At 39.4% G+C, this 26,574-nt stretch overlaps 1 protein-coding gene across 1 annotated transcript in view; it reads left to right on the top strand.

The window, feature by feature from the left end:
- The window catches only part of CUBN (cubilin), a 308,780-nt gene that overhangs the window by 182,914 nt on the left and 99,292 nt on the right, over positions 1 to 26,574 (top strand). Inside the window, exons 34-43 of the mRNA XM_025396458.1 lie at positions 1,067 to 1,177; positions 2,579 to 2,707; positions 3,825 to 3,957; positions 11,322 to 11,527; positions 12,412 to 12,596; positions 14,091 to 14,283; positions 18,609 to 18,806; positions 23,262 to 23,408; positions 25,695 to 25,885; positions 26,046 to 26,229. Coding sequence (XP_025252243.1) covers positions 1,067 to 1,177; positions 2,579 to 2,707; positions 3,825 to 3,957; positions 11,322 to 11,527; positions 12,412 to 12,596; positions 14,091 to 14,283; positions 18,609 to 18,806; positions 23,262 to 23,408; positions 25,695 to 25,885; positions 26,046 to 26,229 — 1,677 coding nt within the window. The remainder of the gene's footprint in view (positions 1 to 1,066; positions 1,178 to 2,578; positions 2,708 to 3,824; positions 3,958 to 11,321; positions 11,528 to 12,411; positions 12,597 to 14,090; positions 14,284 to 18,608; positions 18,807 to 23,261; positions 23,409 to 25,694; positions 25,886 to 26,045; positions 26,230 to 26,574) is intronic.

Raw genomic sequence — 26,574 nt, forward strand, 5'->3', positions numbered from 1 at the left:
GCCAGAAACTGAGCTGTAGATAAAGAAGCCCCCTCCCTTGAACAGAGCCATTTGTGCCTGAGGATTATTTTCTAATGAGTTGTAAAGCATTTAGATGAAAGATCTCACTAGTTCAAGAACAGCAATAGGAAAAGATCCTGTTCCGAAGATTAGAGAGCTTGAAGAACAACAAAAAGAAAATGTATCCAGGGGCTTGCTGTTCTGCAAAGCTTTCTTGATAAATGTCTCTGAACCTTAGGGCACTAGCTCTAGCCTGAAAATAAAACTAAGTGAGCTAAAATGTGACAGCCAGGGAGAAAAGAATGCATTATTTGCAAGCACATGCAAAGAAGCCGAATTTAAGGAAATGAATCTATTGAGAAAAATGCTTATCAGAGAAACACAGCAATGGTGATATAAAAACTGGAAAGATGGCATTTTCCAACAAGATATTCCCTTATAGTGCCTAGAATGAACCTACCCAGGAGTCCTCTTATTTACCACTACCAGCGTTTCAGATGCCACAGGCACTTTGGAAAGCATCTATTCTGTTACTCTTCAAAGGAAACCATCTAGCATAGAAGTTATCCCCTTCCCTCTCTTATCCCTTCAACCATGTGCAAGTCTGCCTCATTCATTACTTCTCTGCTGGAGAACCCTTACATGAAATTGTCAGAAGTAAAATTTATCTCCCTGTATGTTTTTTAATTTTAATTTTATTTTGTAAAAAATTTTTATTTTTAATGTTTGTGAATACATAGTAGATATATATAGTTATGGGGTACCTGAGATGTTTGGATGTAGGCATGCAATGTGCAATAATCCCATCATGCAGAATGGGGTCTCCATCCCTTCAAGCATTTATCCTTTGCATTACAAATAATCCAATTATACTCTTTTAATTATTTTTAAATGTACAGTTAGTTATTATCAACTACAATTACCCTGTTGTGCTATCAGATAGGTCTTACTCATTCCTTCTATTTTTTATACTCATTAACCATCCCCACCTCCCCATCTTGCCCCATCTCCCTGTACGTTTTATTTGCCAGTACTGTATTAGAGAATCTTCTCTTTTTTCTTCCAGTAAATCATATCACCCTCTCTTTCACCCACTTTGAACTTGAAAGAAGCACAACGTGCACACGTGACTTTGTAGAAATTTTGGACGGCAACCACGAAGACGCACCCCTCCGAGGTACCTCGGCACTCACTCATATACATCTGTGGTCTTGGCTGTGCTTTATTTATAGATCTACATATTTATAGGCTGCCGTTCTAGGTTAGAATGTTTCCAATAAATAGAAAGAGCAGCCTAAGCCAAGTAAAGATGATTAGAGGGTAAGAAAGTAGGCTTGAATGTGAGGTTCAGGGAACTCAGCCTGTTGATTAATATATTCAAACATGTGAATAGTTTGTGTATATGTTTTAAAAGATTTAAAAATTGCAGCTGCTTTAAAGAGTAGTGGAATGCAGCCCATCCCAGCATTACAGAGCATTCTGTCAGAAATTTCTTGTTAATATTTGACCAAGTTCTTACATTCAAATGGAGCATGTTTCTTTCAGCCTTGTCCTTAGTGGAAGCAAAAAAAACAAAAAACAAAAAACAAAAACCCGCTTAATTAGTTAATTAATTAATTAATTCCATTAAAAATCTGTCATTTGTTTGTTAGACTTCCCAATAAAATTAAAGAGTGCCACTCTCTAGTTTCTAAAATATTCTCAGCCAAAAAAACAAAACAAAACAAAACAAAACCACCTCAGGCCATTTAAGCTTTCTCCATAAACTTCCTAACTTTTGAATTTTGTTGTAAAAACCTCTCGTCCTGCACTAGAAGACAAGGTCTGTCAGGGAGGAGACTGCTTTGCCTGTTGCCTAATTCCCAGTGCCCAGGACAGTGTCTGAGACAAAAGCGAGCAGTCAATGAACTCTCCACACCCTCTCCACACCTCTCACAGCATCGCCGAGGTCTTTGTTAGTAAGCATTTGACAAGCATAAGGACATATTATTTAACAAACTGTTACATCGCAATACCTTGTGCTGAGTACTGTTCTCAGTATGTTAGAAATAATAAGTCAATCCTTTTAACCTTATGAGATAGGTTTCATTATTTTCAATATGCCCCTTTTCTCCAAGTGGGGAAACTGAGGCACCAAGCACTTCAGTAACTTGCCTAGGATCACACAGCTAGCAAATGACTGAGCCAGGAGCTGAATCCAGGTAGCCTGGCTCCAGCATCCACACTTTCCTGTGCTACAACATATTGAATATTAGTGCATGTATTTGTACGGGTCCAACTGGGCTGGAGATTTTTGCTTTAGGTATATGTGTCCCTTGGTCGTCTAAGTTTTTCCTCTGGTCCTGTTGTTCTTGATCATGTTTATAAATCACCTCTCCTATGTATGGCTCCTATATATAGTTTATTTTAAATGATCAGGTATTGTCTCAAACACTGACCCTGAATGAAGTGGTTCTCCTAGTGGCAATTTCTTCCCTTTGTTTTGGTCTCTTGTAATTCTAGTAAAGATGTATTTCCTAGAAATAGTGGCCTCTGCCATGTCGTCATTCATTCTCCTTGTTGTTATTTCATTATCTAGGCCGTTACTGTGGCACTGACATGCCCCATCCTATCACATCCTTCAGCAGCGCCCTGACGGTGAGGTTCGTCTCTGATTATAGCTTGAGTGCTGGGGGTTTCCACGCTATGGTCACTGCATCAGTGTCGGGTAAGAAACCTTAGCACCTGGCTCCAGCAGTTAACAGGGATGTGGTAGAAATTCTTGGTTTGTTATTTGGGACTCTTTGACCTTCGTAGTTGGGAGCTAATTTCCTGAGATCACCTCTGGACCAAATCTTACCTTCTTCCCAATTAAGTGAACCTGTTGTCAGTTCTAACAATAATGAACTCTAAAAGTGTGGACAATTGGTTGGAAATGTGGCTGTCTTTTCAGCTACACCCCACGCTCTCAGATGACTTGATGTTCTTTTGTTTGTTTTGTTTTGTTTTTGAGATGGAGTCTCACTCTGTGGCCCAGGCTGGAGTATAATGGCACAGTCTTGGCTCACTGCAACCTCCACCTCCTGGGTTCAAGTGATTCTCCTGCCTCAGTCTCCTGAGTAGCTGGGATTACAGGCACCTGCCACCACACCTGGCTAATTTTTGTATTTTTAGTCGAGACGAGGGTTCCCTATGTTGGCCAGACTGGTCTCGAACTCCTGACCTCGTGATCTGCCAGCCTTGGCCTCCCAAAGTGCTGGGATTACAGGTGTGAGCCACTGTGCTCACCCTGGTGTTCTTTTTGGCTTGTTAAGGCAGCCCCAACCTGGGGAGGAGAGGAACGGGGAGCCGCCCAGGACTGGGTTTCTTAGCCTGTTAGCTGGGAGAGTGCTGCTGGTCACTGCCATCTTCCTTGTTACTAGTAGTTAAAAGCTACAGAACACCTAGAAGATGGTGAGTGCATTTCGGTGCTCTACTGAGAGGGAAAAGCAAGCATGCTGCCCTGGCTTCTAGGCCAGGGTTGAATAGAATCCTGGTCACAAAAGTCAAGTGGCTGTAGGATAGTAAACAAGTCTTTTATTCTTCAAAGTTACCATTCACAGGTAGAAAAGGCTTTGAGAAAAGACATTGCAGAAATTCCTTCTAATCCACCACACTGCTTGGCCCTTGGTCTTCAGTTTGCAGAATCATTCCCTCCTTATTTTATATGACATGTTTTAAAATGCGAGATGGACATGTTGTCTATTCTTTTATATCGATATGGCTCTAGCATTCTTTCTCCTTTATTTTATAGTGTCTGATGCAGTCTTTGCTGTGATACTCACTTTATTTCTGTTTTCTTCCAGCTTGTGGTGGAACGTTCTACGTGGCTGAAGGCATCTTCAACAGCCCTGGCTACCCAGACGTTTATCCCGCTAATGTGGAATGTGTCTGGAACATTGTCAGTTCCCCTGGCAACCGACTCCAGCTGTCTTTTATGTAAATCCTTTTTATGGTGTATTGTTTCAGTGCTAATGAATCTGTAGGAAAGAAGTCCTGGTGCTAATAAGATGGGCAACTTACAGTGTATGTGAAATTTAGGAAGTATTTTTCCAAATTTCCTCTATTTCAGTCATAGTTTGAGTTATAAATAGCATGAAGATTCTGTTGACCATGGTTCTTGAGTCCTGTCTAACATTCCCAAAAGAGCATTCTTGAGCCCTTGGCAAATGAATCTGTGGCCCATTCATGTTCAGAGTACAGGAATCTTATCTTTTTTTGGAATTAGACACATGTAGGTCCTTCCAGAGAATCACTAGTATTGTTTATTCCAGCAGAGCCCTCCCATCTCAATTAAGCATTCTTTACGCTTATATCTTATCCCCACCTCAATCCACCTTTCCTTCTATTTCTATCAGAAGAATGGTTTTGGGGCCAGGTGCGGTCACTCATGCCTGTAATCTCAGCACTTTTGGAGGCTGAGGCGGGCAGATCACTTGAGGTCAAGAGTTCGAGACCAGCCTGGCCAACATGGCAAAACCCCTCCTCTACTAAAAATACAAAAATTAGCCGGGAGTGGTGGCAGGCACCTGTAATCCCAGCTGCTTGGGAGGCTGAGGTGGGAGAATCCCCTGAACTTGGGAGGTGGAGGTTGCAGTGAGCCGAGACTGAGCCACTGCGTTCCAGCCTGGGCAACAGAGTGAGACTCCATCTTGAAAAAAAAAGAAAAAAGAATGGTTTTGGAAGTTTTTTAACTTCCAAACTTAAACTTACTTAAACTTTAAACTTAATTTTTTAGGACACTTTCATATTCCTCATTGCACTATAACACTTTTTGAACAGGGACTATAAACATGGAATTAGTAGTAGGATCCTATAACATTCTGAGTGGTCTTAGATTTAATTAGACAGCAACAATAATATCTCTTAGAGTAGATGTAAAAAGCACACATTTTAATCAACTAATAGAGAGGTATATGTGACATGTCACATGATAATGGATGCTTATTATATGTTGAGAGATAAGATCTTGGAATTTAAATTGCTGTTTTGAATTAGAAGTTATTTACCAGTCTATGTTACATATTACTAGGCTGTGGTTGGGACTGCTAATTCTGTTTTGAAGGGAATATAAGTAACTTATTGTTGAGAGAGGAGGATTGTTTTGAGGACCCTGGCCTGTTTATTTAAAAGTCTTACTTTTCTTCCAAGACTTGCTAATCTGTGCATCTGGAACTGATTAAAAATATGGGACAACCATCCTATTTGTGGACCAAGTTCAAACATCTCAAGTTGCTTTTTTTAAATCCATCAATCAGACAGAGCCTCTTCAGGGTACAAGTGGCCTTGTGTTAGGACAAAGACACCCTCTGCGTGCTGAAAGGCAATGCAAGTTTAAGCTGCCTCACAGGAAGGAGGTTTTGGTTTGTCTTTTTTTTTTTTTTTTTTTTTTTGGAGACACAGTCTGGCTTTGTTGCCCAGGCTGGAGTGCAGTGGAATGATCTCAGCTCACTGCAACCTCTGCCTCCCGGGTTTAAGCTATTCTCCTGCCGCAGCCTCCTGAGTAGCTGGGATTACAGGCACATGCCACCATGCCAAGCTAGTTTTTATATTTTTAGTAGTGATGGGATTTCACTATGTTGGCCAGGCTGGTCTCGAACTCCTGACCTCAAGTAATTCACCCACCTTGGCCTCCCAAAGTGCTGGGATTACAGGCATGAGCCACCACACCTGGCCTGGTTTGTCTTCGTCTTCACTAAGAGCACAGAATTCTGGATGGGAAGAAATCTATATACTTTATAATGTTTACCGGACATATATTTATTCCTTTACTCAACAGATATTTATTAAGCTCCTAATACGTGCTAGGCATGTAGTTGGCTCATGCTACTCTCCTATGAGGTGCTTTCTATATATTGATCAATAAAACACCATCATTGTCCTTAGAATAAAATTCAAAGCCCTTCGCACAGCTTTAGAAGGCTTATCAGAATTGCCACATAAAATGATTTTTTTTGGTCTTTTCCTCTGTGTGTCTACCACATTCACGTTGTTGACCGCTCTCATTCAGCGGTTGCCAGGAACTGAGCTAGGTGTTCAAGACAGATAAGATTTCGGGTCTTGACAAATTACTCATAAACCAACATTAAGAAGCTGTTTAATTAAATTCATTTTATTTCTGTGGGATAATAATAACAAGTTTCTATAAACAAATTTATAGTAATTTCAAATTTCTAGAACTGTGAAGATAAAGAAGATGTCAAATTTAAAACGCATACCACACAGCTGGTGCTTAGCAAATGTTCAGTGACTTAATTCTCTCAATCTTTACCATTTCTGAAGCATCTTCTGTGATGGTTCACAAATAAATCCAAATGGGCAGCACTAGGCTCTCCTTCCAGAGGGTGGGAGATTATACACACAAAAAGCAAGTTCCATCTATTTTAGTGCTTAATAGACATTACATTTTAATTACCATATAGAAAATCATAAGGGCTCAGCTATTTCCTTTCTTGCCTGTAAGAAGTTAATTTTGATTACTCTGAGTTACTAGCTTGAGTTTTATCTTTAAAATGGAATTTTTAGACTGCAAGATGCCTCTTTTTTTGCAGTTGATTAATGAGAAGGCAAGGCCTGTGAGTTATTTCTTCCCTGGTCTAAATTCTATCCAGATGGGTGCTTGGAAACATTACCCTGGGGTGTGTGAGAGCATATGAGAAGCATATGTATCACATCAAGTTCTAAAACATGGGGCTGGGATTGTGGTGAAACTGAGTAGGGAAGAGGACTGGAGAAATTATGGTTGAATCTGCAACAAAAAGAAATGGGGAGAAATAAAACCTAAAAAGGAGTTTTTTTTGTAAAACATATATTTAACCATTTATTACCCATAATATGACTAACAATGTGAAATATGCTAAAATTATTTTCTTCTGCTTCTCAGAACGCAGAAAGGGAAGAAAGGGAGATCGTTTTCCTCAGAAGGTAAATTACATGCAGCTGCCTCTAAAATCTTTCTATTCAAAGTGCAGTGCAATCTTTCTGACCAGTTAGTTCACCCCTGTGGTTTGGTAGGCAGGGAATTGACAGAAATTGTATTTTATGCTTGCGGAGTGCTTTTAGAAAGTGATTGGTCTCGGTTCAAGAATCAGAATGAGATAATAAGAAACAGTGATTGTACTATTTTTGTTCCACATCCTACATTTACTAACAGATCTAAGCCAAAAGGTAGAATTGCTTATAAAATGTAGCAGCCTAAAGCAAAGACTTCCAAGAATAATCAAGCTTTTTAAAAGTTTAATTTAATCCTTATAGGTATTTCCCTACCACCATGTCCAATGGAATGTCTTTTCTGCCATCTAGCACTGGATTACACTAGTCAAGTACGTAGAAAAGACCTTCACTTTGTAATCTTCTGGAGCATCGGACAGAATGCTAATGTGCATGTTGATCACCTAGGATCTTGCTGAAATTCATTTTCTCACTGAGCTGGTTGGTGGGGCCAGATTCCTTGTTTCAAACAAGCTCTCCGGTGATGCTGATGTTGCTGGACTATGCACTGCACTTTGAATAGAAAGATTTTAGAGGCAGCTGCATGTAATTTACCTTCTGGGGAAAATGATCTCCCTTTCTTCCCTTTCTGCGTTCTGAGAAGCAGAAGAAAACAATTTTAGCATATTTCATTGTTGATCATATTATGGGTAATGAAATTGAGCCTGAATGTGTGCACCAAACTTGGCAGTCATCCCAAAGATGGATTTAGACCAATTCCTTGCAAAAAAAATGATTGAAGATACAAATATTGTGTTATAAAGCATCAGATTGTCAGAGGAGACAAATGTGTGGTTTGCTTTACCTGATGTGGATATATCCTGATTTCAATGATCAATTATAGCTTGCTGTAAAAGTTCCATCTAGAGTAGTCCAAATGGTCTATACTGTAGTGACCCACCTTGGTGGGATTGTGAGAGCCACCAGCTTACCACCAGGCTTACTGATTTGGTTAGAGACCTACCGATGCTAGTATCTGGCTTGAGAGGAGGGTAGAGCAGAGCTGACCAGTTACTTCACCCCTGTGGTCTGGTAGGCAGGGAATGACCAGAGATGTACCCAGTATATTGACTAGTGGTAGGGCTTGAGGTGGCCAGAGCCTTCAGGCTGCTTATCTCTAACCATTCTCCTCCATTAGCTGAGCTAGAGCCCCAGGGGAGCACTATACTTAGCATAAAGTAAAATCTTGCAATGGATAATGTTGAGCGTTAACGGAAAGATACACATGACAGAGAAGTACATTTTCCCTTTCCTTTCCTTTCCTTTTCCCTTCCTTTCCTTTTCCCTTCCCTTCCTTTCCTTTCCCCTTCCCTTCCCTTCCTTTCCTTTCCCTTCCCTTCCTTTCCCCTTCCCTTCCTTTCCCTTCCCTTCCTTTCCCCTTCCTTTCCCCTTCCTTTCCCCTTCCCTTCCCTTCCTTTCCTTTCCTTTCCTTTCCTTTCCTTTCCTTTCCTTTCCTTTNCTTTCCTTTCCTTTCCTTTCCTTTCCTTTCCTTTCCTTTCCTTTCCTTTCCTTTCCCCTTCCCTTCCCTTCCTTTCCCTTCCTTTCCCTTCCCCTTCCCTTCCCTTCCTTTCCCTTCCTTTCCCTTCCCCTTCCCTTCCTTTCCCTTTCCCTTCCCATTCACCTTCCCCTTCCCTTCCTTTCACTTCCCTTCCCTTCTCTTCCTTTCCCTACCCCTTCCCCTTCCCCTTCCCCTTCCCCTTCCCTTCCCTTCCCTTCCCTTCCCTTCCCTTCCCTTCCCTTCCCTTTTTCTTTCCCCTTTCCCCTTTCCCTTCTCCTGTTTGAGTTCGTGCTTTCATTTATTTGGGGTATAAACCTAGAAGTGAAATTGCTGGTTCATATGACAATACTATGTTTAACTTTTTGAGGAACCACCAAACTTTTCTATAGGGATGCACTATTTTACATTCCCAATAGTAATGCATAAGAGTTCTAATTTCTCCATATCCTCATCAATACTTCTTATTTTCCATTTTAAAATAATAGTCTTCCTAGTGGGTTTGCAGTGTTATCTCATTGTGGTTTTGATTTGCATTTCTCTAATGACTAGTAATGTGGAAAATCTTTTCATGTTTTTATTAACTATTCATAAATCTTCTTTGGAGAAATGTCTATTCAGTTTCTTTGCCATTTTAATTGAGTTATTTGGTTTTTAATTTTCGAGTTGCAGGAGTTATTTTATATTCAGGATACTAACTTGGTCATGTGTTTTTATTTTCTTTGGGTAGATATTTAGGGGTGGAATTTCTGGGCATTAATTGGATGTGCATTTAATTTTATGAGAAACTCCCAAATAAGTATTCAAAGTGGCTATATCACTATGCAGTCCCACCAGGAATATATAAGACTTCAGTTGCTCTGCGTGCTTGTCAACAATTGATCTTGTCAATCTTTTAATTTTAGCCCTTATGATGGGTGTGGAATGATATCTGACTGTGGTATTTAAGTTGCATTGCTCTGATGAGTAATCATATAGAGTACTTTTCACATTCTCAGTAGCCATTTTCTTGTCTTCTTTTATGAATATCTGTTCAAGCCCTTTGTCCACTTTTAATTTGGTTGTTTGTTTTTTCATTATCTGTAGGAATTCCTTTTATATTTCAACTATGAGTCCCTTGCTAGATAAATGCTTTACAATTATCTCCCGTTTCCCCACCCCAGTCTGTAGCTTGCCTTTTCATTTTTTTAAATATATATATATTTTTCTAGAGAGGATCTCACTCTGTCGCATAGGCTGGAGTGAAGTGGCACAATCACCCCTCACTTCAGCCTCGATCTCCCAGGCTTAAGCAATCTTCCTGCCTCAGCCTCCCAAGTAGCTGGGATTATAGGCACAGGCCACCACATAGCTACATTTTATTTTTTGTAGAGAGGGGGTCTCACTGTGTTGCTCAGGCTAGTCTCTAACTCCTGGGCTCAAGTGATCCTCCCACCTCAGCCTCCCAAAGTGCTGAGATTATGCTTGCGAGCCACCACGTGCAGCTTATTTATTTTCTTATTCATGTCTTTAATGAAATGTTTATCAATTCAAATTTATTAATTTTTGTCTTATAGTTAGTGCTTTTTGCATTCTGTGTAAGAAATGTTTGCCCATCCCAAGGTCACAAAGATTTTTCTCCATGTTTTCTTCTAGGATATTTATGTTTCTAGCCTTTATATTTACATCCTTGAGAAACGTTAAATTAGTTTCTGGGTATGAAGATAGGCAGAAATAGAGGTTCTTTTTTCCCTATCTCTCTGTAAGGATATCCGTTATTGCAGCACCATTTGTTAAAATGACTTTTCCCCTTGATTTGTCTTGGCACCATGGATTGAATTGGATTGACTATGCATTTATGGGCCCCTACTGGAAATTCTTTCCTATTCCGTTCATCCATTTGTCTACCCTTACACCAATACCACTTTATCTTGAGTAGCTCATGTTTTTAAGCAGTAAGGCCAAGTTTTGAAAATATTCACGAGGCACCTACATGTTCCCGACTCTTTATATATGTTCCCTATGAACATCATATGAGGTAGGTACTGTTTCCTATCTTCAAATCCCCATCACATCACAGTCGCAGAATATAAGACAAGTTGAATAGGTCACATTCAAGCACTAGCCTGTGTTGTTACAAATCCCATAATTTTGCTGCCTCTCCAGAAATTAAGTACATACGCCTTTGCAGGGCATTTAAGTGCCACCTAAATGATCCCATCATATTGCCCCAGTTACATGTTTTAATCGTTTCTTTTTTTATTATTTACCTTCAGCCAACTCACACCTCGTCTTAATGGTTTCTTAGAGGTACTCAGTGTTTTTAACAAATCAGGTATCTCTTGCAGGTTTCTGAATATGTCTGGCCCTTCTCTGCACATGTGCCTTGGTGGCATGATTCTTTGCACACCATCTATATTCCTTATATCCAGCTAACATGTATATTTCCATCTCGAAAAATCTTCCCGAGAAGCTATTGCAGAGCCCCACAATCAGATGTGATGCCTCTGCTTTGCAGTTCTTAAAGACCACTTTATAGCTCTGATGGCACTCATGCTATTCTGCCTTATATATATATTGTTTTCTATATTCGTGCCTGGTTTTGCCCACTAGGAAGAAAACTCCTTGCTGGAAGTATATTCATTGTCTTTGTAGCTATTGAATACGCATTTCAACAAATCCGAGTGAAAGAAATTTTTTGAGACAGCTACATAATTTCGTGATCAAAGTTAAAGAAAGTTTAAAAATAGTGAACAGGTTAACCTAGCATGTGATCCAGGAAAATCCCAAAGTCTATTCTCTCAATTTAATCCCTACAAATATTTTTTCCCCAAATCAGATCTTTCCAGTTGGAAGACTCTCAGGACTGCAGCAGAGATTTTGTGGAGATCCGTGAAGGAAATGCCACGGGTCACTTGGTGGGACGATACTGTGGAAACTCCTTCCCTCTCAATTATTCTTCCATCACTGGACATACCCTGTGGGTCAGATTTATCTCAGATGGTTCTGGCAGCGGCACGGGCTTCCAGGCCACATTTATGAAGAGTAAGTTGTTTCTATTTTAGTGATAGCTTACAAAATATGTCTTACAAACTACCAATAATAATTTTCTCAGTAATACATTAAGCAAGAACAATCCTAAACTCTCCACTGTTTTCCTACATTGTCTTTGTGAATTACCTTATAACATATTAGAAAAACTAAATTATATATGAATGGCTCAATAAGGGCAAGGGAGAGCACTCTCAAGGGTTCTATTGTTCTTTTTAAGCTCTAATTTCTACCTAATGTTAAATTAGTTTTTTTCATGATATTGTGGTAGAGTCTTGTAATATATTATAGTTTGGGTTTGGTGTATTTATGTCAAATGTGTTTCATTGGATTTCATAAACTCTATATTCTTCACATTTAAGACATTTAGTATTACTTTGGGATTGGCTTAAGTGCTCAAATATAACAATAGGGTATTCTTCTAATAGTGTAAAATGTTAAATATTTTTATTCTGTAGCTCAACTTTTCCATTATTGGCTATTTCATATGTGATTTCAAACTATGAGTTTTTCTTGTAAATTTTTTAAATGTTCCATTCTTTTGAAAAACAAAGTAAAATAGATAAACCATAATTAGAGAGTGGGGCTGCTCACCCCACCTTCCATGTCCCCAAGTTCCCTAGGGTTCTGGGAACCCCTTTTCACTTGGGAAGTTGTGGCCTCTTTTCACACCATGCGACGTTTTAAGGACCTTTTCTAAGGAAGTAATAGATAGCTCAGAAACCAAAAAGGAAGCAGTATTTCTTTCAATAGTCAGAAAAGAAATCACAGTCAATTAAAAGTCCATGCTTTTCAACACCCTTTGCCTTTTGTTTTTATCATTTGATTAAAGAGCAATTCTAAGTGGGTCTGATTTACTACTCTGTCTTCTCTCCTAGTATTTGGCAATGATAATATTGTGGGAACTCATGGGAAAGTTGCCTCTCCTTTCTGGCCTGAAAACTACCCACATAACTCCAATTACCAATGGACAGTAAATGTGAATGCATCTCATGTTGTCCGTGGCCGAATCTTGGAGATGGACATAGAAGAAATACAAAGCTGCTATTATGACAAATTAAGGGTGAGTTTCCACATGCGATCAATGTTCATAAATATTGGTGAATTGCTATTGGTAAAAATACATCCAAGGTAACGTCTATTCAAGCATTTGCAAATCATGTGGGATAGTCTGCTCTAAATCATGATTAGAGCAGACTGCCTCTAGATTACATGGACAAAGGCAGTTTCAGTATTGTATTGATTATTTTCCATTTCATATCTAAGGGGTTTTTTAGGATTATTATTATTTTCCTGTTGAGCTTTCTCTAAGAATGCATGTGTATCCTAAATAAGTATTTATTCTGTCTTCTTCCCACTGTCCTCTTTGTTTTTATGTTAGAGTATTAAAAGTTTTAAGGATCATACAAAAATAAATATAAATAGGAAAATCATGGTGATCATTGCTATCCAGACACTGGCTACTGTATCAATTCCAGAAACACAATCAAATTCTTACAGGGTATGATTCTACCTTATTCATCTTGGATTCTTGGTCATGAATCCAACCCAGTACCTGCTGGATATCCAATGTGTATGGGAATGGCTATTACATAATTTGTTTGGTAGAGGATTTTATAATAACTGTTAATATGAATTTGTGCTGAGCTATTTAAAAATTATCACAAAATATACCTCGAAATAGGTCATTTGAGATTTAAAAACCAAAAGCAGGAGATTTATTAAGTGCTTTGAACATGTGAGCCCTGCAAGTTTTGGTTATTTTGTTGTCATGAATTCTTCTTTCCTTCTGTGGAAATATGGACTCCTTTAGGGTACCTGTTCACTTTCTCTCGGTAAAGCTTTTCTCTTCTTGTTATTTTCCCTTCTTTCCTCCTAATTCCTCCCTTTAAAGCCCCAAAGCACATTTATTAAGTACTGTTGTTAGGCAGCCATCCTGGTTCCTATTTTTCCATCCACAGATTTTACTGTAAATCATCTTATGAGTGATTCCCACAGCGCATGTTTATTAATATAATTCTGCAACAAAGATGCAAATGTTTTCAAAACATTAAATTACTTTCAATAATATTTTATATTCTCTGGCGGTATCTGTTTTAAGCTAAAATAAAATGTTTACTCATTTGTCATTTTTTTGGGTTATAACATTGTAATAATATAAGGCATCTTTTTTTTTTTTTTTTTTTTTTGAGACGGAGTCTCGCTCTGTGCCCAGGCTAGAGTGCAGTGGCCGGATCTCAGCTCACTGCAAGCTCCGCCTCCCGGGTTCACGCCTTTCTCCTGCCTCAGCCTCCTGAGTAGCTGGGACTACAGGCGCCCGCCACCACGCCCGGCTCATTTTTTGTGTTTTTAGTAGAGATGGGGTTTCACCGTGTTAGCCAGGATGGTCTCGATCTCCTGACCTCGTGATCTGCCCATCTCGGCCTCCCAAAGTGCTGGGATTACAGGCTTGAGCCACCGCGCCCGGCCAAGGCATCTTTTTTATTTTATCTTTTTATGAAGAAAAATATAGATGATTGCCTAAATACAACGCTCTATTATCTGTTTTTATGTGCAGATCTATGATGGGCCTAGCATTCACGCCCGCCTAATTGGAGCTTACTGTGGTACCCAGACTGAATCTTTCAGCTCCACCGGAAATTCTTTGACATTTCATTTTTACTCCGACTCTTCAATCTCAGGGAAGGGATTCCTTCTGGAATGGTTTGCTGTGGATGCACCTGATGGTGTTTTACCTACCATTGCTCCAGGTGTGTTTGCTAATAAATGAAGTTCTTTTTAGGACTGATATGTGCAGGCCACTGTTTCAAAGGGTCCTATCATAACAGGGGCCAGATATAAAAAATAAGAAGTACAGCCCCAAAGCCCTTCCACCTTATGTTCAGATGTTATTTTAAATTCATAAACACTACCTTTTGTAAAAATTATACATTTCTTTCTAAAAAATGCAGGCTTCCCATTACATTGTTTATATTATAATAATTAGGGGCTTGATATCCATAAGATCGTCTACTTACAATTTCTAGAGACCACTTTAGAAATCCCTGAAAATCTGATTTGCAGATACTACATATGTACATTCACACACAGACACACACACACACACACACACACACACACAATCAGTTAGTTAAGGATCAACTCGTCAAAGTAACTGTTTTTCCTCTGCATTTTATTTCAAATGTACTTTCAGAAATGCTTCAGTTTCTCCTTAGCTGGTTGTAAATTTTCATGTTTCAAAGTAAAATGGGCCTAATTTTAAACTTTTATTTTACTGTTTTACATTCCTAATCTCCTCAGTGAAAGTAATATTGAGGTAGCATTGTTTGGGGAAACATTTTTTCTTGAAAATTATTTAAATGAGGCTGGGCATGGTGGCTTGCACCTGTAATCCCAGCACTTTGGCAGGCCGAAGTCAACGGATCACTTGTGGTCAGAAGATCAAGACTAGCCTGGCCAACATGGCAAAACCCCATCTCTACTAAAAATACAAAAATTAGCTGGGCGTGGTGGAGTGCATCTGTAGCCTCAGCTACTCGGGAGGCTGAGACATGAGAATTGCTTGAACCAGGAGGCAGAGATTGTAGTGATCCGAGAACATGCCACTGCACTCCAGCCCGGGTGACAGAGTGAGACTCTGTCTCGAAAAGAAAAGAAAAGAAATGAAATTTATGTAAATGAATTTGAGTGTTTCTTATGGATTTGAGGATTGACATAGAAGAAATTCATCAGATATTTCTTGGAGGATAGTCTAAGTCCTTGAATACTTGATTGGAACACAGAATCAGAGTATCTCATTGAAGAATATTCAAACTCTGAACTTGTTCTATGACTTAAAAGATTAGCCTGTTTTCTTCTAACTTCTTCTATCGGCAGAATAATGAAGATAATTTGTACTTATATTTATTTAATGTCCCTTAGTATTCCATTCTGAAATGTTGTTCTTACCTCTCTAATAAGGTGCTTTCATGATATTGAATACAAATCTCTTCCTTAAAATATTGATCTGTTTAAAAGCAAAGAACCATCAGCAAGATTGACAAATGCAATTTAGAGGCAACATTTAATTCTGGATGGATATATCCAGACCTCTTAGAAATAAACTTCAGTTAAGCTTTCTTTCATATTTACAAACCTCAAGGTAGGAAAGGAATTACTTACTTGTGTAAAATATTATACCAACAAATTTTCTTCTAATATTTTATTATGAAATTGTATAATTATATGATGTAAGTGGACAGGTGAGTAAGAGAGCTATAAACCTTATTTTCCTTAGTCAAGAAGAAAAAGGAAAAAGGAAAGTAAGAGGTCAAGAGAATTTTAGAGTTTACTAATTATCTAGATGCTATAAGTGATTATCTTGTAATGATACCACACTGTGAAAGTTTCATTAAAAATTAAAAAACCTTAATATTTTGAAATATATCAACTTATTGAGCATTGTCCTATCAGCATTTCTTTTTTTTTTCTTTTTTTTTTTTGAGATGGAGTCTCACTCTGTCGCCCAGGCTGGAGTGCAGTGACCTGATCTCAACTCACTGCAAGCTCCGCCTTCCAGGTTCATGCCATTCTCCTGCCTCCGCTTCTGGAGTAGGTGATACTACAGGTGCCCACTACCATGCCCGGTTAATTTTTTGTATTTTTAGTAGAGATGGGGTTTCACTGTGTTAGCCAGGATGGTCTCGATCTCCTGACCTCGTGATCCGCCCGCCTGGGCCTCCCAAAGTGCTGGAGTTACAGGCATGAGCCACGGCGTCTGGCCTGTCCTATCAGCATTTCCTAAACACACATATATTTAATTTAAATCAACACATATTTATTGAGAATTTATTATGGATACACTGAGGAGACTAAGAAAGGAAACTGAGATACAGTCTCTGCTCTCCAGGAACTTCAAAGTAATGGGAACCAGGCATAATGACTCGTGCTTGTAATCCCAGCTCTTTGGGAGGCTAAGGCAGGAAGCTTGCTTGAAGCCCAGGAGTTTGAGAGCTGCCTGGGCAACAGAGGGAGAATCCATCTCTACAAAAGATTCAAAAAGTTAGGTAGGCATCGTGGTGCATGCCTGTAGTCCCAGCTACTCGGGAGGCAGAGGCAGGGGAATTGCCTGAGCCTAGAAATTCAACGCTGCCCGTGAGCAGTGATCATGACACTGAACTCCAGTGAGACCCTGTCTTAAATCAATGAATAGTAAAAATAAATAATAAATAAAAGAGATTGGGAAAGAAAAAGCACTCATGTCAGTTAAATAATGGTATCGTAATTAAATGGGTAAATGACAAAGCAAGTGGTACCAATAGCAAATAAGCAAGGGAAGGAAAATGAGCTTACTGTGGATGAGGGTCAACTGAAGGAAATTCAATGTGTCACGTAGGAAAAAGAGTTGGTGTATCAGTCAGGAAAAACTCAGCCATATGGCGGTAACAAAGAATTTCAAACTCTTAGGTGCTGAAAACAACAGGTCTCCTTCTACACGCTCCTCTTGTGTTAACTGGGTGCCTCTCATCATCCATCACTTCCTAACTCAGGCTGTTGGAGCTCCCATTGTCTGTGACATTGCCTGAGACCATGGCAGGAGGCAAAAGAGCCCTTGGATGTCTCGCTTTAAAAGTGCTCAGTGTAAAGTAACACATGCCTTTTGCTCATAGTTCATTGACCAAAACTGGTCAAATGGTCTCTCCCAGCCATTTGCAGAATGCAGTTCTACCATGTGTTTGGAAATGGAGACAAAGGAAATATCTGGCAAACAGCACCAATGACCCACAGTCATTATAACCACATTTTATAAATTCAAGATAAGAAATATTTCACATAGAGGAAAACCTTAAAATTTGAAGATACTGGATAACATTCAGCATTCAGATTTTCCGTGTGAAATTGCTTTAAAAAAATCTGTAGCCTACATAGTAATAGGATAAAGAAATCAGGACCTAGTTCTACAATATTTTATATTCACTTCCTGTTGGCCTTGATAAGATGCAAACATATTATGGTATAAAAGTCATAAACTTCTGAAATGGCGAAGAATAGACCTCTGAAATCTATTCCTCCATAAAAGTGATGGCAAAAAAAAAAAATTGTTAAAATCAACTTTTTGAGAACTCTGGAAATAGACCAAAGCCTTACAACAATCTGAGGCATATGTATTCAAGAAAAATCACTGAATCTCAGTAAGAGTCGTTTTTCTGGCATTCTCTTCCTATTGCCATCTCTCTTTCCTCCTAGCTTTGTAGTAGCCTCATGACCACAGTAGCTGTGAAAATGAGCAGCTTTAATAGCCGTGGGTGGTGGGGCAGCAGAGGTCCAGGAAACAGCCCATATCCGCAGCACTGCCCTTATTCCAGTTTAGCGACTTACTGCAAAACTGCATTCTCAGGTCTTGTCTTCACAGGACCTGGGCAAGAACTCACTCTTGTGTAAACAGCCCTGTCCCTGGGGTCTTTGCTGAAAAAAATCAGCAACAGCTGTTTCACATCACAACCGTGTGAGGCAGTGACACCAGTTACAGCTAATGAGAAACTGACCAGGAAACTTGAAAGGAAAAAATGGGGAAGGAGATGTCCACTGGGGCTTTGAAAAGCTCTGACATGTTTCTGGAAATCTAGAAGGCCACACACATAAGCCCAGCTGTACACATGCCCAAAAACAGACCCTGAGAAGGCCCTAATCTGTCACCTCAAAGTTGCCTAGATATAAATTACGTAAGTAGCTACGCAAAAATGATAACGAAACATGAGAAACACGGGAATGAATACAGTTCTACCTCAGTAATACAGGGGGTCCTCTACCTGTCTTTATTGATGCCTGAATAGTCAGCACTCAGTGTTAAATGGGTTATATAGCAAAATTATGGTGAAAATGGAGAACACAATGCATTTTTTTTTTACATCAAAGATCAATTACAGAAATTGCGGCTCTCTGAATCAGTGGGTTAAATACCATATTCATTGATTTCTCCGAGAAATGGTTTCAACTGGTTGCTTCTTTTCAGTAGAGGGCTGTCACTTGCAGGTGAAAAAGTGCTAGCATCTTTTCCATTAGGGCTGTGTCAAAGATGTTGCTTTCTATTCTACAGGTGCTTGTGGTGGCTTCCTGAGGACAGGAGATGCACCCGTGTTTCTCTTCTCCCCGGGCTGGCCTGACAGTTACAGTAATAGAATGGACTGTACGTGGCTCATCCAGGCTCCCGACTCTACTGTGGAACTCAACATCCTTTCCCTGGACATTGAATCTCACCGAACGTGTGCCTATGATAGCCTTGTGATACGAGACGGTGAGAACATTATAAAGAATGCTGAGTTTCCACCCTGACACGTATTTAGTTCTAGTCCATTATCATCATACTTGCGTACTGCCTCCATCTGTTTGGTTTGGAATTACACAGATATTATGGTCAAGGAAGGTATCAGTACCAGAATTGGCTACAACTCCTGAAGGACATAGGAAAGTATTAAATTACCTGTTGCAAAATGTCAGGAATAGCACATTTCTATAAGGAAAAAAAGGCTTTTTTAGAGGCCTAAGAAGGAAAGAATAGTCTGAATGTCAACATTGTTCACCTCTCCTATTGAGGTGCCTCTGAGATAAATATTGATATTTTATATTTCTGGCTTTAAGATCCAAGTGAAATAAACACTTGTAATGTGACTGGACACAGTGGCTCACACCGTAATCCCAGCACTTTGGGAGGTCGAGGCAGAAGGATCACTTGAGTCCAGGAGTTCAAGACTAGCCTGGGCAGCAGAATGAGACCCTGTCTCTAAAATAATAGTAAGAAGAATATAAAATAGTAATATATTCATTTCTCATTGTCCCCTGAATCTGGGTCGAACAGGTAGAATTAAGGGGTGATATTGTTGTATTCTTTCCTCTGTACACAGGCATGGTGTTGCTATGTGACATAAAGTTAGAGACATAAATATTGCTGATGTATGCCTTATATAAAATTGGGCTTCACAATTTGCATGGACTGGAATGAAGGAGGACAGCAGAAAGGCCACATCCTCCACATCAGTATTTCTCAGTGTGGCCCCCAGATCTACAGCGTCATTTGTTAGATGTGCACATTCTCAGCAAAAAGAAACGTGTTTGCCTTTGCCCCACAGGTTGTTAGTGTGCAAGATCTTGTCTCCCTTATCCCCAATCCCTGGACACTTGCTGAGTGAGAAAAAATCGAATGGCGGAGGTGCTTTATGTCCCTTCTGTAGAGGCAGGACACTAAGTAGAGAGTCAAGTCAATCATACACACATTGTGAGATGTCAAAGCATGACTCTCCCCCATCTTCCCATCAGCAATCGGCTATCAGCACGTTGCACAGAGAAGCATCAAAGCACCAGAACGCTCTCTTCCCATCTAAGCCTTCCTGTGCATATTGAAATTTAAAACTTTTCATGTAATGGAAAGGATGTGTGTCCTTGCACACATAATTCTAGTGTTCAGAACCTACTAGAAGCTTTAAAAAATATTTTAAAAAAATCTTCAGTAGGTAACTGCATCAATGAAGTAAATTGTGGTTATTCTTTTAAAATCACATTCCACTGAGTTGTTTTTGCTCCATCACTAACTTCTCTTGGAAGCCGGGAGCCTGGGGAGCAGTCCTGTTTTCCTGTATGACTTTGCACAGGTCACTAAGTGGCTCCAAACCCGTTCTATCTGTGAGATAGACAAATACCTCCCTCACAGGCTTTTTCTGAGGATTAAGGAAAGTAATAAATGCAATCTTTTAGCAAAAGTACAAGCATTTTGTAGATGATGAATTTGGAATAGTTCAGATTTCAGTTTACTTAGATGGAAATTTCTGAGAGAGGTTTAATCAATGTCCTTGCTCAGGCACAGAGTGGCTTGAAAGAGCAAAAGAAACTAAGGTGCATGCCAAAACAACACAAATATTTTAAATTGGTTGTGCGGCCTGTCCATATGGATTCCTTTTTATGCACTGGCGATGTGAGTAGATGCTCAATAAGGTTCCTTCCTTCCTCATTTGTTTAATTATTTATTCAAGAAATAGTTATTGAGTGCCTAGTCAATTGGTGGGTATTATAGTTATTTACACATTGTTAATATATTTTTATGACTAAATTTTAAATCCCACTTCAATTATTTGTTCTTTGCCCAGCCAGCCTTTTGCTTCTGAGTAGCAGAAGCATGTCACATTCTGAAGCAAATATCTAAAGCCAACTGGCCACAGACAAAGGTACTTATGTGCTATTCCTGCTCATGCAATTGGCCCGTCATCGCAGGCCTTTGGCTGTATGGAGGCTGTGAACCTTCCTGGGCTACCCCAGAGAGAGTCATGCAGCATTCTTGGGAGAACCGAGTCACTGTCTCACCTCCTTATTCATTTCATAGAGTTGCCATGGTTTGAATGAATCAGTTTCTTCCAGACCACATACCTACCAATTCTGCAACCAAAGATTCCTCCAAACTGGATTCTGTGATACTACATTGGTCCCAGAAAAACTTTTAAATAGAAAAGAAATTGTATAAAAAAATCAGTAATCCTTTAATCTAGTTCCAGATCTTAAGCATACTTTCTTCATGACCTTAGATAAATCATTTAATAGCATGGTTTGGGGGCATCTGAGGTTAATCTGCAAAGGTTAACATCACTGTTAACTTCTATGCTCTATGCCTTTGCATACAGCAAAGTGACTTGTATCTCCTGTTAAGATTCAGTTCCTCATATACAAAATGGGGATAAAAATAAATGCCTACCTAATAGTGTCACTGTGAAGATAAAATCAGATAGTACATATGAAGCACTTAAAGGGGTATATAGTAATTGCTCTGCTCAATAAATGTCAGTCTTGAATAATCTTGGGGCCTCAGTTTCTATATCTGTAAAATGAGGAGATTGGAATAGAGAAAGAATTCCCAAGTTGCCTTCTAGTGCTAGCCTTTACCGTTCTTTGACTTGCCCTCCTCTTTAAAGATTAGGCTCAATCTTTATGCAATCTATATGTTGAGGTTTTTGAAGGCTCCAGAAATACCCCAGTACTCAGTATGAAGACTGAAGGGGTTAGGGGTGGGGCATGTAACAAGCCATCTGTGATTTTTGGGTTATCTTCTCACTAATGAGTAGGCTAATCAACAAGCAGTTATTTTGAGATAAGCATCGTTTCACCAGATGATCTGGAATGAATTTTAGAAAAGAAATAAAAATCAGTAGATTCAACTCAGTTTCATCCAGTGATAAAATATACACGTGAACTAATGACATATAATAAACTTCAAAATTTTGTAGTACAGGTAATCAGAGAATAAGTCAACAAAAAATAATATTGGGTGAAATGTATAGCAAAATAGCATGATGAAGTGCACTTACTATAAATGCAAAGGAAGTTTAAGAGGTACACTTTTGAACTGTAAAGAACGCAAAAGTTTCCAGAGATCAGAAACCCTCCAAAGAATGCCATTTTGAGCATTTTGTATTTATAACTCTGCCGTTACATTTGTAATCACAAGAATAGAAAATAACTTATTTTCTAAAGTAGTTAATAATGAGTGAGTTTCAAGTCGTGGTCAGTGCCATGAAGAATCCATGTTGCTGGTTGTATAAAAGGGCATAGTTGCTCTTGTTTCATATTCTATTTTTGTTTTTTATAAACTTGAAATTTATTAATTCTCTGCCTTAGGACAAAAGAAAAAGAAAAACAACATATTTTCCCAGCCAAGGAATCCAAGTCTGCTATAATCCCCTTTGTCCATTTTGGTTTCAGCTGGCACAGGGGCTTTGATCAAAGCTTATATCCAAGATAATCAAGATGAAAGGAGACATGAGGTGCCCCTGCTGTGCTTTGTGTCTCTGTGGGGGTGGGGCACACTTGCTGGAACTCTTCTCTCACCCTCCACACAAGTGTGTGGTTGTTTTTATGCCAAAACAAACAAAAGCAATGAACAAACACAAATGAAGTTTTGTTTAAAAAAACCCACCAGCGCTGAAGAAAGGGCATGTAAAATTGCATACCTTTTGGTGAATGATATTGTAACATTCGTGTAGGATCTGAGGTCAAAAAGCCAACTTTTTTTTTGTTTACCTACTTGACCTTCAGCAATCAGAATAACTGAGGTCAGAGTCTCTAATCAACACACATATCATCACTGCACCTCCATCACTTCCCAATCCCGTATACTCTGATTTCGAGTTTTAGTGACAGGGAGAACTGGCAGCCACTTTTTAGAACAACAGTGGAAACTGTCGAAGAAGTCTTTATCAAAAAGAGTAAAGAACCCAGCATTTTGGGAGGCTGAGGAGGGCGGATCACTTGAGATGAGGAGTTGGAGACCAGCCTGGCCAACATAGTAACACCCCCGCCTCTCCTAAAAGTACAATAATTAGCCAAAAGTGGTGGTGTGCCCCTATAAAACCAGCTACTCAGGAGGCTGAGGCAGGAGAATCGCTTGAACCCGGGAGGCAGAGGTTGCATTAAGCCGAGATTGTGCCCTTGCACTCCAGCCTGGGCAACAGAAGAAGACTTCATCTAAAAAAAAAAAAAAAAAAAAAAAGGAGGTGGGGTGGGGGTAAAGAGAAGGGCAGGAAGCACCATTGCAAGCTGGAGCCAGAATGATATCGCCCCTGAGGGGTCCTTCTTTTTGAGAATCCCCTTATCTCCTATGAATCCTGATGTTCTGAGAAAAATGTGTGAGCTGCTTTGTCTAAGCAGCAAACGATTGTAGAGTAGGTTCTCAAGACTGTGTTTTCACGTTGTTGCCTTTCTTTCAATGTAGGAGACAATAACTTGGCCCAGCAGCTAGCAGTTCTCTGTGGGAGAGAGATTCCTGGGCCCATTCGGTCTACTGGAGAGCACATGTTCATCCGCTTCACCTCGGACTCCAGTGTAACCAGGGCAGGCTTCAATGCATCCTTTCACAAGAGTAATGAGTTCAAATATTTTTTTTAATCCCATGTTATCTCATCTCCTCTCTTTTCCTCTCTCTTTCTCTCTTCCTAATATAATTTTCTTTGGGTGCCAGGACACAAAACAAGTCAGAGGACATGGGTCTCTGCCCAGGCTCTGGATGGCTGGCCCCCCTTACGTCAGTGCTGAGTCCTGATCCAAAGCACTGGGGCCAAGTCGTACAAAAGTGTGCTGCCTTCAGGTCTCTGGGTGGGGCATCTTCACTGCAAAGGAGGTGTGTGCAGGAAATGCATGAGAGAGAGCTTTAGAGCAATTTTTCAGCCTAGCTGAGAGCTGGAACTAGATAGATAGAGTACAGCCCACATCCATAACTCATCGAAGGAGCAAAACGTCATCATTTATCCTCATAAATTACTTGGTTGAAGTCATCCATTTGAGGGTTGGCAGGAAGAGTTTGTTGCTCTTGAAATATGAATTTGATGAGTCAAAAGCGGGCACCATGTATGGGATGCCATCATGCACAGTATGATTGAGACTTTTCAAACTTGACATGTGAAGTCCAGTAACAGCCTTAAATCCAAACTAAATGAAAGGTAATAAAGTAGTCCATGGAAGAGTGAAAGACTCTCATGTTTTTAATCGAAAAAATAATTTTAAAGTAGAGTCTCAATCTAACATTAAAAATTAATCTAGTATTTCCTCCTTGCTTATATATCCCTTTTATAAAGTAGGGAGCAACTGAAGATAAATTGTGTTCCTCATGCTCAAGGGAGGCAGGCTGCATAGTGGCTTAAGAGCATGGGCTTTGGAATTAGACCTAAGATACATTTTCGCCTCTACAATTTAACTAGCTGTGTGAGCTGTCCTACCCTTCCTTGCTGATAAGCTTCTAGTCCCTGACAACTGGAGAATTAATGCCTGCTCCTTTCATTCTCTTCCTTCATCTCCTGCCCTCTCATTCTCATGTATATATTAATATGTATTGCAATTCATTATACAGACATACATGTATGCGTATGTATATATACATACTTGACATATATATATACACATACTTGGCAACTCCTGGTCTAGAATATATTTCAAATTTAACCTGTGAATGGTATAATAGACTTTGGAGACTCAGAAGCGGGGAGGATGGGTGGGGTATGAGGGATAAAAACTACGTATTGGGTGTAATGTATACTAGTCAGGGAACCACTGCACTAAAATCTCAGACTTCACCAGTATGCAATTCATGCATGTAACCAAAAACCACTTGTACCCCAATTAGATAGATAGATAGATAGATAAGAAAAAAATTTCACCTTTGAAAGTTGAACACTTTATTCCCACCCTTTTCCACGCTACCACCCCCCAATTCTACACTCTTCACAATCTTAGCAAATGGAAAGTACATTTTTCTCATTAAGTCAAAAATCTTTATGTTATTTTTGACTTTTCTGTTTGTCTCACACTTAACAATCAACAAATCACACTGGTTCTACCCTAACAATGTATCTAGATTCCAACCATGTCTCTCCATTTCTGTTGCTACCAGCCTAGCCCACACACCTATCATCTCTCCTTGGCCTCAGGCAGTCCCCTCCTTATTGGACACTCTGCTCCTGCCCTTCCCTGCCCTCCAACCCTTATAGTCTAAGGACTGCACAGAGAGTGATATTTTCAAACTTAAGTGAGATCATGCCATTCCGATGCCCAAAACCCTTCAGTGTCTTCCTCTTCTTACTCAGAGTAAGTCTTTTCAGTTTCCTGCATGACCTAGCCATGCTACCTTTGGAATCTCTCATTCTGCCTCATCCATTCTGACTTCCATCATGTACCTCTAACACATGATACCTTTACACTAACTGAACTGGAATGTTTTCTCCCCCATAACCATCTGGCTTGATCCTTCATTTCATTCATGTCTCTGCGAAGATGTTACTCCAATGATATGGCTTTTATAACTTAACTCTAACAATAAAGTACCCTTCTCCCTCCTCTCATCCATTTTTCTTTATAGAATTTATCACCATCTCACATATTATGTATTTGTTTATTGTATGTCTTTATGAAAGCAGATAATTTGTCTCGATTACTTACCTCTATATCCCAGATCTCAACGACCACCACAAACTGAGTAGCCAATAGCACGTGCTCAATTACATGCTTGTTATAATAATCATTTCCTACACTCTGGCTTTATTTTCAAGCATTTTTATTGCCTACACTTTGAAAACCCCCCAAGAAAACTAAGAAAGCATAAAAATCCAGTTACCAATGCTATTTAAATAACCTACCTTTGTTTCTTTGTGGGAAGGCTGTGGTGGATATTTGCATGCAGACAGAGGGATCATCACGTCCCCCAAGTATCCGGAGACTTACCCAGCCAACCTCAACTGTTCTTGGCACGTCCTGGTCCAAAGTGGCCTGACCATTGCTGTCCATTTTGAACAGCCTTTCCAGATTCCAAATGGAGATTCTTCTTGCAACCAGGGGGATTACCTAGTGGTAGGTCTTGCTTGCTACCCTTTCTAATTACATTTTCCGTATACATCATTCAGAAAACAAAATGATAATTTTTCTCTCCTGGGACATACATGGATAAGAATTACGTACTCCTCCTTTTGCAGTGTAAAGGAGTTGATGCAATTTTAATTTGTCTTTCCAGCTGAGAAATGGTCCTGATATCTATTCTCCACCCTTGGGATCCCCTGGAGGAAATGGTCATTTTTGTGGCAGTCGTGCTTCATCAACTCTGTTCACCTCAGATAATCAAATGTTTGTTCAGTTTATTTCTGATCCTAGTAATGAAGGGCAAGGATTTAAGATCAAATATGAGGCAAAGAGTTTAGGTAAGTATTTTCACTGAGAATTATATCTACTTTTCCTGCAATTGCTTGATCTTCATTGATTAAACAAGTTTGAGAAAAAACATATAAAGTTTTCTTTTCTGAACTAACAGTAATAGAATTCATAAGAATGCCTACTCTCAAGTACTTACTGTATTTGTTACATTCAATATCTCATCGTGACTACTTTTCAAGTAAAGCATCATTATTTCCATTTTAAAAATAAGTAAAATGAGGCTTGGACTTTTCCGAGGCCACAAATCTAATTAGTGATCAAAGTAAAATTTTCCATGAGTATAAGATAAACTATTCTTCTTGATCCCTGAAATTCCTTAGACCTTTCCATTA

This window comes from Theropithecus gelada, chromosome 9 (genome assembly GCF_003255815.1).
Source record: "Theropithecus gelada isolate Dixy chromosome 9, Tgel_1.0, whole genome shotgun sequence".
Lineage (NCBI taxonomy): Eukaryota > Metazoa > Chordata > Mammalia > Primates > Cercopithecidae > Theropithecus > Theropithecus gelada.